Source organism: Echinops telfairi, unplaced genomic scaffold (assembly GCF_000313985.2).
Source record: "Echinops telfairi isolate 266 unplaced genomic scaffold, ASM31398v2 ScPeMD7_2291;HRSCAF=2852, whole genome shotgun sequence".
Taxonomy (NCBI): Eukaryota; Metazoa; Chordata; class Mammalia; order Afrosoricida; family Tenrecidae; genus Echinops; species Echinops telfairi.
Window position 1 is genome coordinate 21,388,700 of NW_022106189.1, and position 15,195 is coordinate 21,403,894.

The following is a 15,195-nucleotide window of genomic DNA, read 5'->3' on the forward strand; positions in this document are numbered from 1 at the left end:
GGGGGTGGGGGGTGTCACACCCATGTAAGACTATGGCAGTAAATGGTGAGAGAAGTGAGCCTTTGGATACACTGACCTTATTGCTTTTATTGACTTATAGGAACAAAGGTTGAAGCTGAAAGGCTCCTACTGAAGGAACGCTGGGATTTCTTGTGCCAACTGGAGATGGTAGGGGAGGAGGGAGCCTTTGTGATTGGGCAGGAGGAGGTGATAACTGAAGAAGAGCTGCTTACCACACTTAAGGTCAGACTGAGAAAATGAAGCTGGGAGGTGAAAGGTGTGTGTGGGGTGGTGGTGAAGACTTTTAATAAATACTGCCTAGACAAATGGGGGAGGGGAGGGTTGATAAATCCAAATCCGCTTCCTTGAGCACAAGGAGCATCCTCAAGGCTCTTGTGATTGCTTCCAGGTACTGTGCATGCCTCCTGAGGAGTTCAGGGAGTTTAAAGACCAAGCTGGCTGGGAAGATGCTAACAGGGACGAGGATGGCTGCCTCCCCGTCACAGATATACCCAAGTTCAGAGCATCATGGAGGCAGCTCCTTCGGGACAGTGTTCTGTTGACCCTGGAAACCTATGCTACAGACTTACAAACTGATCAAGATTTGCTCGCCAATAAGGAGGTGCACGCCAAACTCAGCTGGAGGGAACAGCAAGCTCTCCAGGTCCGCTACGGTCAGAAGATAATCTTACATCACCTGTTGGAACTGACAAGATAGTGGACTGCCGGACTGAAGAGCTCTATTGTAAGCGGGTAGTCACTGGTGCCTTCAAAGGATTTGTATCTTGCTGTTCTGACTAAATGCCCAAAGAAAAAGTCACAAGGGGTCGTGCTGGGACTGAGATGAAGTGACATGCTTGAAGACAGGGTCTGCAGACTTGGGAACTAAGAACAGACAGTTCAGGCTATTTTGCAGGCATGATAGTAACAGGCCTCCTCATTATATTCTAGGGTTCAAAGACAGGGACTTTGGCCTTAAATCTTCCATTTCCTGTTAAAGGACTCAGCTGGTGGAGACTAAGCACTCAGCAGTTGCTCTAACCCCACCCCGAACAGCAGCCAGACATTTGCTCCCCGGGATACAAATCACCCTCTTCAAAGAAAGCATGACAACCCAAAGACATTCTCAGCTATTTCAAACTTCTGTTGTCCTTTTCTTAAAAGTTGCTGGTCTTCATTCAGGGCACAGAAAACTAAGTGGGAAGTTTTAAACAACCCACTCAATGGCTTTTAGGGTAAAAGATTTTGAAAACAATGGGGTTTTTTGGGGGTAATTCTGTTTAAACCAGCAATTGCTCTGCCAGTCCACTGTTGAAACCAGAAGAAATACCGAAGGACACAAGCCTTTCCTTGTCCACTTGATCACACCACATTAGCGGGAAGGAGGTAATTCACTCAGTGAACAGTTGCTGTCTGCCCGGAAAGGTCAGGGGCCTGGTTTTCATGTTGACAGCCTGCACACACCATGGGCTAAAAGCCCATGAACTAGAAAGGCTACAAAACACAGGAAGGGACCAAGACGTTTACAAAACATCCAAAATTCTTACAGAAGAGGGTGGTATTTTTCCTTTTCCCTTTTTGCTGGAGGTGGGGGCTGCTGGCGCAGTAGGTTTATAAGATTCTTAAGAATCGGGAAAGGAAAGCTTTAAGGCATGACTTGGTTGGTTTCCATTTGTTTAAAAAGAACTGTCTCCTAGGGTCCGCCCAAAGGTCATCTGTCCTCTCCAGCAAAAATAAGCTGCTACGACATCGTTCGTTCTCCCTGCAGTCAGCCTCGGGTTGGTGGGTTGGGGGAATGGGGCAACTACAGATCTCAATCTTGAGCCCTCGCCGCATTCCCCGAAATAACAAATACCACACACCCCCATTTTGCATCACTCCATCTCCACGGTGTGTTGTTCACACTAAAAAAGTGAAGTTATGTAAGGAGCAAACTGGAACGCCAGGAATGTGGGAAGTCATGGATGGAGCCATGCCCCTCTCTCTTAAACAGAGTAGGAACCGCTTTATCCACTTGCCTTCGATGCATTTCACACAAACTCAAAGAATTTCCAGACAAAGATTTTCTCTTTCATATATTTACACAAGTTCAAAATGATATTCACAGCATCTTCTAAATTTTGGCCAAGAGTCAAAAAATGCATTTAAACTTTGGAACGTGCCCACATACACAGGAGGCTGACCCCAACAGTAGTGGGGGCAGATACCCGAGAACCAAAGGGCTGGGGAAGTCAGGAGGTGCCAAAAGGTTGAGTCAGTTTATGAAGTTAGTGCCATATGGGACCTCCAGGCTGACAGGGTTCACAACGAGATGCAGTTGCGTCTAACTGGCCCCCGTCCCTTCCATTACTTGCTGAGCTTGTTTCTGTCCCATACAGCACTGTGCGACCGATTGAAATAACCTGAAGAACAGAGACGGTTACAATTTATTTGTGAGAAAATTTCAGGGCAGGCACTATCTATCTCTTACTTGCTTTAACTACTATCGCCTCTACCCCCCACCCAAGCTGAAGATGTCAATGAGTCTTTTTTTTTTTTTCCCCCCCCCCCCATCCTTAGGTAATAACTTTTAACTCACTTTTCAATTTCTGGGGCACAGTGTACAAATTCATGGTTCCAGAACTTAAACGCTGGATTTTTAATCAGCTCAATGAAGGTAATAAGCAGACCCCAAGGATGTGGCCTATTTACAATCAACCGTTCCAAGAGAACCCTGAAGGAGGAGAGAAGAGTCAATGAACAAAGAAACACACCAACACAAGACCACGCTACTGTCTACTTCCTAAGTCTGAAACCAGATGATCCATCACCCGTAAGAGTTGTTGGCTTTACTAAGAACACTGCAGGTGGATCCTGGAATTACAATTTTTTACTTATTGAGCCAGTGAAGCAAGCTGACACTTGACCTTACTAATCACAGCCAGGGCGGGTCTTCTCTTGCACCTCAGCACTCCTCCACCAGACATGTCGTAAATGCACAGAATTGCTTGGAAGACTTTTTAAAAACTACGATAAATACAGCATTGCATAACGAGATAGCTGCTAAGTGAGGAGAGGAGTATGTGAAACAGCCTGGTTGAGAATAAAGCTCATAAAAGACAAACAGTATGTACACAACACACTTGCCATTGATTCAATGTAGATTCAGCAACTTTATAGGACAGGGTGGCGCTGCCCCTATAGATTTCCCAGAGTGTAACTATTCCCTGAGTTGAAAGCCTTGTCTTTCTCCTGCAGGGTGGCTAGAGTAGTTTGAACTGCTTTTCTTAAGAACCGCAGTGCAACACATCACCATTAGGGCACAATACACAACGTGATCACTTAAAATAAGTACACAAAGTGAGTACAAACAACTTCTAACACGGCTCACTGCTAGTTTAAGAGAAATTGATAACATTTTCCTGAATGATAATTACTCTCATTGGTTTACTTCAATATTTATCCTAAGGAATAATGGTTAAACACAAATAGGTTCACTGCAACTTTGCATCCAATAATAAAATGCTAAACTTACACCTATAAGGAATGCCACAGGTACTATCGTGAAAATGCAAATTTAAACATGTTCCCAATACCAAAGGGGCTTCAGTTTGTGGAAAATGCCATAACTTTCAACTCCATTTTCTCACCAACTTTGAACCCTCTGGTACGTATGGATCTCACAAGAATCCACCCACACCCTAATTCTTAGTGTTATAAAAGCACCTTGAAGAGATCCCTGTTATTAGGAGTATGATCTTGTTTCTCTGCTCATGAGACCTTTTAACCCAGTGACAATGAAGAATACTACAAGCTCCTGAGTCCCTTTAAAAAGCCCACAGGATTCCAGACCCTGGTTAAATGCTGCCAACACCTGAGTGATGTCCTCAATCAAAACAGGGTGCTGTGTATAAAGGTCAACTTCTTGTTTCAGCAATGATTGGGAGTTGTCATTCCCTACTTGTGTGCACCAGAAAACATGTTCATACGAAGCTGTATTTTTGCCTGACGTGTAGAACTTAAGCGGCTCAATGAGCAATGGCTACATGGAGAAAGCACTCAGAATTCATCATGGGGATGAAGGAGCATTTGCAAAAAGTCTCTCTCACCTTGTGATCTGTTCCTGGATAGCTTCAGTGTTGGCCTCTGCAAAAAGGTACAGCATGGTGCAGCTGAAGTAATGCGTGTGGCTATTTGGGTACCGCAGCTGATTCGCAATTGCGTTCAAAAAGAGGTACCGCCCTAGACATAAAGAAAATGCAACTCAGTGAGACCTCGCTCTGAAGGGCCAACATGGAAAGTTTTAAATGGTGTGGTCTCAGATTTCTGATACGGGCTTGCAATGGAACTGCTCTTAAACCAACGGCTCTCAAACTCTGTGTCGCAGAAGGCCGTCTACCCCATTTTCATTTCCGCTTTCACAACCAATGAAAACTCAGTGATCCTACCCAAGACAGAGGAGAGCCCTCCCACAAGGTTCTGTTCTTGGGCTTCATGGATAAACAGACTGGCTGTCAACCCGATGCTTAACCGAAAGTGCCACCAGGACTCCAAATTTTTTGGGTGGTGGTGGTGGTAGTGGTGGTGCTGGGGACTTAAAGGACCCATATGCTAATCCAAAAACAGTAAGAACTCAAAAACACTGGGCAATGATCCTTTTGCCTTTCACAAAATCGTTAGGTGTTGTTGATTCTGACTCAGTGACTCACTGTACAACAGAACAAACTCCACTGGGTCCTGTGCCAAACTGACAATCGTTTCTATGTTTAAGCCTTGTTTTCAGTGGCTAATTTTTCAGAAGTGAATCGTCCTCCAAGACTAAACATTCTTTTAAGAATCCATAGCGAAGTTAGGAGTAGATGTCTACTGAAGATTTTCTGTGTTATAATCAAGACAATGTGATAGAACACCAAAAGAAAACTCAACCAGGTAACTCAGGACAAGTTATTCTGTGAAATTTTTGTACTCCTACTCATTGATTTTCATACAGTCAGCATTTAATTTGTCTGAGAAGGTCTACCAATAAGTACTAGAAAAAGGCAGACTAACAGCAAAAGCACATAACATAACAAGAGAGTAAAAGAATGTTTTTTTCTACACTCGCGGGAAAAAAATACAATTACACACCAAATGACTAAATAACAGGATTCCAGGCAATTCTTTCCTTTATACTTTTCTGCGTGTATTCTGCATTCAGTTGGTTAACATCCAACTACAGATAGGAATCAAACCAATATAAATGAACAATCTTTCTTCTGACTCAAAACATTTTATATCTTATGGCTAAAAGCACAGAGACAAGACTGAGAATTGGCTGGCTTGACTCACCTTCAGTGTCCAAGTCCACAGCCAGGTTCTGGAAGATATCCATGTGTGCCGAGTGGGTGATGGTGCTCATAGAAGGTGTGCTGCCCTTGTTGTGGATGTGTGCAATAGCCTGAGTCCCTACGTAGAGCACCAGTGCATTGATGAGCTGGAGGTTATAGCGATTGCCAGGCTCATTGGATACCTAAGTGAGCAACACAGAAAACTTCTGATATATTGACTCCCGCAGAGGACAGATTCCTTCCCAACTCTTTTTAAGCCTCCTGACAACTGTGTAGGCAAATCGAGTGTTCTCCACATACTTTGTGGTTTAAAGTTTAGAAACAGAACTGGTATAGCTCCCAGACCAATGCAAGCTGCAGCATCAGAAATGGGTGCCACCACTATGCCTCTCCCACAGCTCTGTGATGTTCACACGGTCAAACATGGCTGGCAGGCTCGCAAGTTTAAAATGACGGAGCAAGGGAGAATATCGTGGCGGCATGGTACGGGAAGGCTGGATAACTTCAAATCATTCTGTACAGTGTATTATATGTATCAGAATCCACTCATTTAGAAAACTCTTGCAATAGAGACAGGAAATGACTAGGAGTGGTCTTTTCAGACTCTGGATGTCTGATGAAATGAACCAGTAAAATTTACAATCCACTTAATCCAACTCAATCAACAGAGTTCAAATCTTTAAATCAAAGCATGGCAATGAGGTCAAAAAGTGAAGTGGAAAGTGGGCCACGTACAGTGTTGTGTAATTCATCTACTAGGTGCGGCTGTGGGGAAGCTGCGTTCAAGACAAACATTAACACACCTGTAGGTTGCTGCGCAAATCTGACAGAAAAGTGACTGGAGATCGAGTTTTAAGATAGGAATCCAAATCCTTTTTGAATTGAGGTGGCATCACTCCAGTGAAGTTGGTGAGAATGCGGGGTGCAATGTTAATTTCACTCAACATGTCCACCTGCAACAGATAATGAACACTCAAGAATGACAACCAAAGGCATTTGCAGAAGTTGACAACGAAATGCATCAGTGCTGGAAGTGATTGGATTGCCTTTGATTCTAAGCCATATGCGTTATAAAGGTCTTAAATAGGAGAGCTGCCACTCTGTACTAGTTCAAAAGGGAGACACATGTTACTATTATTTTAAGAATCTATATAGAAAATGATAGGAACCTCTCACACTGTGTATTGTAGTGTGCCACTGAGTCCATTCAATGTGACAGTAAAACTGCCTTCTAGGTTAGGGTTTCCTTTGTTGCCATCCCTATGGGAGCCAGGTCTTTTGTCCTGCGTGACCCCTGGGTATTCACAGCACAGGTGTTTTGGTGGCAACTGAACATGTATCCATTGTACTACCAGGGCTCCTTCTTAAGTCTTATAAAATAAAGACAGCTACTATTTTTGGAACGGCCTATTTTGTACGATTAACTGCTTTTATGAGACGAGAATCTCGTCATCAAGAAGCCCAGTCTATGGTCAGAGAACAAAGTAGAAAAACATAAAAATTACCATAGCTACCGTAGTCTGGTCTGATTTTAAGTAGTCCCTTTTATCGAGTACTTTAACAATTTAAATAACATATGAAGGAGTTTTTAAAAGTTCCCAGTAAATTTCCATTTATCCTCATAAACCGTTTGGAAGCCCCCTTGTACAAGCACTGAGATCATTTCTGAAACAGTTATGCGAGAACACTGCACGAACTTTTCTGCTCTCCAACTTCCGGTCACCGAGAGCCCATGAGGAGCTCAAGAGCCAGGCTGAGGTTCTATAAATATAAATGCACTTAATATAAAAATTACGATGAAACAGCTTAATCATACAAATACAGAAAACCAACAGACAACAGCATTACTGCCTGATCTCGATAAGCATGGCCTAAAACTCACTGCCATCTTATCTGTAAGACAGAGGAGAACTGCTCCCCTGGGTTTCTGAGAGCAAATCTCTTTACAGGAACAGAAAAATCAATCTTTCCCACGTGGAGCAACTAATGGTTTCAAACTTCTGGCCTTGCAGTTAGCAGCCCAGTGCCTAACCCACCACACCACCAGGGCTCCTAATAACCCACCATGCCTCCTAATATGACTTTGAAAGGTGTTTAAATAGCATGTCAAAGAAAGGACAAAATTAGTAATAATTTTAACTTTGATTTCCTTGACCCGCCTGAATCCTTACCTTCAGATTTGGAGTGAATGGGTCCGGAAGCCTCATGTTTCTTGGGAAGGCACTCAGGATCAGATTTCGTAGCTGGATGCAATTAGGTGGGATCACATCACAGAACCCATAATGATAATCACAAAGGAACTCTGGGAAATCATGCAAAAGAACCAGCAACACTCTTAAAGTGCCCTGTTTAAAAATAAAAAGGAAAATCAGTTCCCACACTAGGTATTAAAACACCAAAACAATAATAACAAAAGATATGTTAACAGGCTTTAACTAGCATTAATAATGTCCAAATATTTTTATCTGAAGATCATCCAAGTTTAGGCTTCAAAAGTTCCTAGCTTTAAGTGCATATGCAAGAAGTGGCTGGGTGACAAGAAAGATGTGTTGAGTGGGGTGGATGCGGCTTCGTCAGCAAAAAGCTTTAAAGAAAAAACAAAACAAAACCCAGCTAATGAAAGCAAACGTTGAAAAACAGCAGAAATTAAAGAGAACAAAAAATGGCACAAGAAAGGGGAACTCACTGAAGGCCTCTTTAAGAAGTGCAAATTAAATCTCCAACTGCTAGAATGGCTAAAATGACAAGGAGGGGAACGATGACAAGTGTCGGAGGTATGTTGTTCGTGCCGTCGCCATCAAGCACGCTCCGACCCACAGTGGCCTTATGTACAACAGAATAAAAGGCTACATGGTCCTTTGCTGTCCTCACAATTGTTCCTACGTTGGAGCCCATGGTTGTGGCCATTGTCAATTCAGCTCAATGAGGGCCTTCCTCTTTTTTGCCACCTCTTTGCTTTGCCAAACATGATGTCCTTCTCTAGGGAGTGCTCTCTGCAGACATTTTGTCCAAAGTGTGTAAGACAAAATCTAGCCATCCACTCTTCTAAGGAGCACTCTTGCCCTTATTTCTTCCAATACAGATCTGTCTTTTTGGCAGTCTGCGGTACATTCAATATTCTTCGCCAGCACACAATTAAAATGCATCAATTCTACAGATTTCCTTATTGAATGTCCAACTTTCACATGCATGATAAAATATAGAACACCGTGGCTTGGGTCACAGGTGCACCTTAATTTTCAAAGAAATAAACATCTTTGCTCTTCAATACTCTAAAGAGGTCTTGTCTTGTACAGCTGATTGCTAATACAAATCATCTTTTGGTCTCACCGGCTGCTTCCATGGGAGTTGATTGTGGATCCAAGTAAGACAAAATCCTTGACGACTTCAATTCTTTTCTCCATTTATCACGATGTTACCTACTGGTTCAGCTGTGAGGATTTTGGTCTCCCTTACATTAAGTTGTAATCCATAGCAAAGGCTACTATCCTTGATCTTCATCAGCAAGTACGTCAACTCATCTTCACTTCAACAAGCAAGGTCGTGCCATCTGCATATCACAGGTTATTATAAGCCTTCCTCTGATCCTGATGCTCCGATTCTTCATATAATTCAGCTTCTCTGGTGACTTACTCAGTACAGAGTGAACAAATATGGTAAAGGGACACACACCTTTAAACCATGTAGTGTACCCTTCTGCTGTATACACAACTACCTCTCGATCCATGTACAAGTTCCAAATGAGCACAATGGAGTGTTCTGGAATCCCCATTCTTCTCAAAGTTATCCAGTTTCTTATGGTCCACACAGTTGAATGCCTATGAACAGTCAATAAAACATAAGTATAAACATCTTTCTGGTATTCTCTGCTATGAGCCAAGATCCATCTGACATCCCTTGTTTCACATTCTCTTCTGAATCAGACCTGAACTTCCAGCAGTTCCCTGTCAGTGTGCTGCTGCTGGGTGATCGTTAAGTAAAACGTTTCTTTAACCAATGATGTCACTCGATAGTTTGAGCACTGTCAGGTCACTTTTCTTTGAAATGGGCACAAATAACGATCTCTTCCAGTCAGTTGACCAGGTAGCTGTCTTTTAAATTTCCTGGCATAGCTGAGTGATTCCAGTGCTTCTTCAACTTTCTGAAACTTTTCAATGGCTACTCCATCAATTCTTACTGCACCATCGGTTCTTGTTCATATGCTACCGCCTGAAACGGTGGACTGTCGAGTAGTTCTCTCTGGTTCAGTGACTGTATTCTTCCCATCTTCTCTTGATGCTTCTAGCATCACTGAACATTTTGCCGTTAGTCTTTCAAAATTGTTGACATTTGAGGCTTGAAATTTTGTCTTGAGTTCTTTCAGTTGCAGATATGCTGAGCATGTTCTTCCCTTTGGTTTTCTAATTCTGCGTCCTTGCACGTTTCTTCCTTATATTTGGCTGTCTTTTTCAACTGCACTTTGAAACTTTCTATTCAGCTCCTAGACTTCAACTTTCCTTCCATTTGCTTTAGCTCTCTACAAAGGTGTGAGGCAGCAGTAATTCATACTCTGCTAGAAGTGAATTGCCATACACTTTACAGAACTAGTAAAGGTGAACATGGGGATACCTGATACTCTGCACTATGAAGACGCACAGGTGTTTGGCTTTTCCATGTTTCTGAATGTACACTATACGTTAAATAACAGCTTAACAATGAAAACAAAATCAGTTTTGCAACTCCGTTTAAGGTTTGCACCTCAACTTTAAAAAATTTTTTTTAGAAAGATTGTGATGTTACTTGATAAATCTAAATAGATTACCTTATAGAGGATTTGCATAGGTTTGGTGAGCTCCACATTTCTAAGGAAAGGTGCTAAGTATTTGAATAAATCAATCAGTAGCTGTGCATACATAGGCCATCCCTGAAAAGATAAAAATAAGTCACGAACCACATTATACTCAGCTGTTATTTGGACATCAAAAAAGTTGCCCAAACAGTTATACTGTGACTTGAATACTATTTACCACATACTAACAGAGAGCACTGACAAAAAAGTTCTTCTCATTCTAAGATGGAATTAGTAATGGAGACAGTGGGAATATTTTAAAGATTCCAGAAATGCTGGGATATACTCTTGAGGTCCTTGCTCTGCCACAAAATTCAGGCAAATTTGACTTGTTCACTGCCACCCCACCCCTGCAACATGCCAATTATGTCATTATTGCAAATTTTTATTCATTGTGCTCTCCACTATGCAAAAATATGATTTGGCCCAAGGGTACTCTTAGTATCTGCATTTAAAAAATGGTGGATAAAACAGAACAAAACCAGAACAAGAAAACCTAATGGGCCAAAGCCCTGGAGTGTAAGAAACTTTATAAGCACTCTCCCAGAGTCTAATGTGAAAGGCTGGGTTGTTGCCAGTACTGTGAGAGCGTGTGCATGCAGCCCCCATCTATGAGCAGAGTACCACTGTTTCTGACTCTTGACAATCAAGATACTTGTCCACAGTGCATTTGTTTTTCCTAAGAGGGAGATTTATTTGTAGCAGGGTGTCAACCAGTAAAATCGTCTCTGACATATTTGTCATCCTCCCAGTTCATCTACATTTAACAAATGCAGGTCCACTCAGGCTTTGCTTCATCAGTCAAGACTGAACTGCAAAGAGCCAGTACAAAGCCCTGCTTTCTCTCATTTGTTATTTAATTTGCAAGGTGGGAGAGAATCATCTCATATTAACTATTTTGTATTCCAAGTAAGACCAATAATTCATTCTACAACTTGATCCCAATGTCTTCAAAATCTAATGGTTCTGAAGCCTTTAGCATTAAGGAGCCCTGATTAAAAAAAAACAAAAGTGGCAGCTCCAGGCCCTCATCTCCCAGACGTCTAAGGAAACAAACATAATTGACTGACACAGCTGGCATACAAGAGTTTTGAGAAGTAACATCTTTACTCAACACCCTAATTCCTTAGAATGGCTCATAGGCGGACAAATTAGGTACAGATGGCCAGCCCCACCCCCACCCCTACGACAGTTTTCCAATGACAGTTGTCAGTCAGTTCTAACTTTTATTTTCCTTTATTACTGCCTTTTATTATCATTAACTTTATCTTTGTAAAACAAGGAGTTCTGGGGGCAAATTGGTTACCCATCAGGCTTTGACCTGCAAGGGTGGAAATTTGAAACTCCCAGCTGCTCCTTGAGAGAAAGAGAGCTTTCTACTCCTGTAAATGAATTAGTCTCTCAAAACCCCATAGGGGCGCTCTACTCTGTCCTACAGGGGCAATGAGTTGGTATTGATCTGATGGCAATGAGTTTGGTTTTAGGTTTTATTTATTTTGGTTCTATAATATTTGTAAATCTAACAGTCCTTTAAACAGTAAATCAAAACTACACATGGGTACTTGAAAATAACATTAGCAAATTATGTGCACATTACCAATGACATTACTAATTATAAGACTACCCCCAAAACAAAAAAGAAGGGCTCTTGGTGTGGTTCACCTATATTGGATACATCATGAGTTGGGAACTATCCACTAATTTAAGCCCTTCTCTTTCACCTGGCTTGTTAATAAATAGAAGAGTTGTCAAATAAGCTTGGAAGAAATAACAATCGGTACTAAGTGGCTGAAAGAAATCTGCAGGCAGTGCTAAGAAGCCCCCGCTAGTTACAGTCTTCATTGGAGGAGATGAACTGCAGTCACACCTTCTGCTGTGGTGTATGTGCTAGCATTCTTGCAATAAATATCCGGTGGGAGATCAGTTCAAGCCAGGCATACACAAAGCCAGGAGCTTTGGTAGGCCTCAAGATGTGGAATGTATTGCTGAAAGAAAAAAACCTTAGTCAGAAGCACAGTCCAACTTAAATAGAGTGTAAGTTGAATGAATGAATGTCATGTAAAAGTAGACAACGTGCAAGCTGCCTTTATCAACATGAGCTCTAATTTGCAAACTTTATTACATGAAACCTTAGCAGGAAATCTATCAAAACCAACAGTACTCACCAGAAAGCTGTTAGTGTCTGGAAATTAATGGTTTCCAAAACATGCTCAGGTGCATTGAGCTCCAAGAGCAGCATGATAAAAATTCGATGGTAGGGAAGCTGTTGAAATTCACTTTGCCGAACATCATGATCTTGCAGAAGAACGCCCACTACTATACCAAGGACCTACAGAATACACTGATTTTAGCTTATAACCATGAAGACAATTCACATAGACTAGCTGTGCTGTATCTTCCCAAGCCCTCAATTTAAAATACGTGCCAAGTGATTAAGAATACACCAGCAACCAAAAGAAACATACACTGATCTCATTTGACTGCAATACTTTGCATTTTCTTTGAATTTTAACATCCTTGGATCAGACACATAAAAATCTCCACAAATGCCCATTGTTTTTCAAAAGCTCTAGAAATTACCATGGTCTTCTACATTTTATTATGCTACCAACAGCTAAGAATCCTATGATTCTGGTCTGACATGAATGTAACAACTAAAATGGTTATGAACCCCTATTATGTAATTATATACAAGATCAAATCTAAATGCATTGTTACACTTATTTTTAACTGTTCTAATATTCAAGTTTTCCAGGAATGCAACTACTGTATAAATCAAGGGAATACTATATTCGTACCATTTCAGATACATCAAGTCATTAACATGTTCACATGTACTGAGCTACCATCTACCTATGATCAAGTGGACATTTCCAGGCACCCGATTCACAGTACATCTGTACAGGGGGGCAGACCTTATACTGCCTGGGAATTTGTGTATACCTGGAAACTAACATTAACATACTGAAAAATGCTGCCAATTGTTTTGTGTCCTTCCCTCCCCCAGTTAAAACACTTTACACTTGCCCTAAATTTTAGTAGTTATGTTTGCATATCACCCTTGTGAATTTGATTTTAAGGCAGAAAGGGGGAGAACACCACAATATGTCGGTTTTGCTTCCAGAGGTTGGGGGGTGGCTGGGCCACTGGTGTGAACTTCAGGTGTACTATGACATGGACAACCTTGTTGAGCAGATTGATCTTTGTGACCGTATTGGTGGCCTCCCCTGAGTGCTTCACTAGCAGTGCAATGAGTCGGACAAAGGCATCCAGGTTGTGATAGCACTTGGCTCGGATCATGGTGGGATTGGCAGCAGGATTGTGCTGCTGCTCAGCCTGAGCGCGGTAACTGATTTCCACACACATTTCTGTGCACAGACGAAAGAACCGTGTTATGAGGTCATCAGTCTTCAGGATTCCTTGCTGGTGCATCTACCATGGAAACAAAACCAAAGAAAAGACAGTGAGATAGCACACACATTGCTACAGCTTTAATAAGTCATGCTTAAGCATTCTCTCACTTGTTTCTATTGTCACATTTGTAATTTCTACTTTGTAAAAGCAATGTCACTAGGAGAATGGCTTCTCCACTGAGGAACTCAGTATAGAGTTCCCCTGCCTTAAGTTTCATGGAGACTAGAGTATGGCAAGGGGGAAGAAGATAATATCATGGCAATTCTAAACATTTCTGAACACCAATTCATGGCCAATTTGGCTACAGAAATACACTATACAAATGGAATCAACTTTTAGTGACCAACCAGGTCATCTGAAGGCAGCCTGGATGACGTATCTTTTCTACATGGAGAAGACTAAATTGAATATATTTTATTTTCTCACAATATTTTAGAGATTTTCCCCCAATTGACTTTACCAATTATAAAGCTTGGCAGCAGCATTAAAAAGTCTTAAGTACATTAACCTCCCCTTCCCACCGATCAAACAATTTATGCAAGAGGTAGGTACTGAGTGAAAAACCACAAAGTATATCCAGTTAGTTTAGTGCAACTGATTATTATGTTAAAGTTAAAAAGGTAAGTTTATTTCAAGAGTCTACAATTTATGGCATTTGATCCAGAAGAAAAGCAGAGCAGGGAAGTTATTTGCGCCCCTGACCCCTCCCCTGAAACAAGTAGTAAAACTGCAGAAGGCTGTGCTGACTAAACAAGGAATCCAGGGGGTTCTCTTGAAAATTGTAAAACAATTTAAATGTCTCTTGATAGGCAATAAAACATCTACATTAGTATGAAATCTTTAAGAAGCTAAGAGAGGAAGGAATCAGAACTCCTACAAGAAAAGCAAGTTTCAACAGGGTGCAAGGGGACAGAGACGTGTACTGCATTCTTTTCCACACGGGAGGAAGGAATAAGAGCAGAGCAGCCAGCATGAAGAGCTGAGACAGGAGCCACCTCCATACCCATGAAACATCACCACAATCACTGACTGGATTGAAACCCTTCCACCCAAACCACTCAAGCTAGAGCCATTAGCTTTTTGACAATATTTACTTAAAATTTTTCTAGGGTCTTTTAAGAGAGCAATTTACTTAGTATGACTTTACTAAGTAACAACTGTTTTGAAAAGTAAGTCTGATTTGCATTTTAAATTCATTTCCATTCAAATCAGCTCTCCCCATTCAATTGTCATTTTTTAAAAAATAGGCCTAAATCTGTAATCTCATTGGTGGTTTACCTAAACTTTTGGTCTCAGTTTGAGGACATGAGGCTTAGTCACAAAAACAAGGAGCTTTCTCCCCGTCAGCCAACAGTGTTGCCCACACCGCTCTAAGGCTGGTGCAGGAAGAGCACAACTGACGATAATTATTATTAAGACACAAAGTTGGTGGTCCTTAGTCCACTGAAGGAAGCCAGTGATTAAAACACAGAAAGGTAAATTAATGATGTTCTTCCTCTATTTTTGTGTTTATCTTGCTCATAAGAATTCTGGTAAAGGGAGGGGGGAGCGGGGAGGGAGGGGAAAAATGAGGACCTGATGTCGGGGGTTTAGGTGGAGAGAAAATGTTTTGAGAAACGATGTACAAATGCGCTTTGCACAATTGAT

General features: G+C 41.5%; 2 protein-coding genes across 7 annotated transcripts in view; one reads left to right on the forward strand and one right to left on the reverse strand.

Annotated features, from left to right (window-relative positions):
- The window catches only part of SETD6 (SET domain containing 6, protein lysine methyltransferase), a 3,744-nt gene extending 2,924 nt beyond the window's left edge, over positions 1–820 (forward strand). The window contains exons 7-8 of the mRNA XM_013005192.2: positions 101–243; positions 410–820. Coding sequence (XP_012860646.1) covers positions 101–243; positions 410–718 — 452 coding nt within the window. The 3' untranslated portion in view covers positions 719–820. The remainder of the gene's footprint in view (positions 1–100; positions 244–409) is intronic.
- Positions 821–2,060: 1,240 nt separating this feature from the next.
- The window catches only part of CNOT1 (CCR4-NOT transcription complex subunit 1), a 103,909-nt gene continuing 90,774 nt past the window's right edge, over positions 2,061–15,195 (reverse strand). For all 6 annotated transcript variants that reach the window (XM_045293698.1, XM_045293696.1, XM_004704630.3 and 3 more), the window contains exons 40-49: positions 13,318–13,566; positions 12,300–12,463; positions 12,002–12,119; positions 10,108–10,209; positions 7,478–7,651; positions 6,110–6,259; positions 5,308–5,488; positions 4,089–4,221; positions 2,579–2,713; positions 2,061–2,402 (exon numbers count right to left, since the gene is read on the reverse strand). In XM_045293698.1, coding sequence (XP_045149633.1) covers positions 2,324–2,402; positions 2,579–2,713; positions 4,089–4,221; positions 5,308–5,488; positions 6,110–6,259; positions 7,478–7,651; positions 10,108–10,209; positions 12,002–12,119; positions 12,300–12,463; positions 13,318–13,566 — 1,485 coding nt within the window. In that variant the 3' untranslated portion in view covers positions 2,061–2,323. The remainder of the gene's footprint in view (positions 2,403–2,578; positions 2,714–4,088; positions 4,222–5,307; positions 5,489–6,109; positions 6,260–7,477; positions 7,652–10,107; positions 10,210–12,001; positions 12,120–12,299; positions 12,464–13,317; positions 13,567–15,195) is intronic.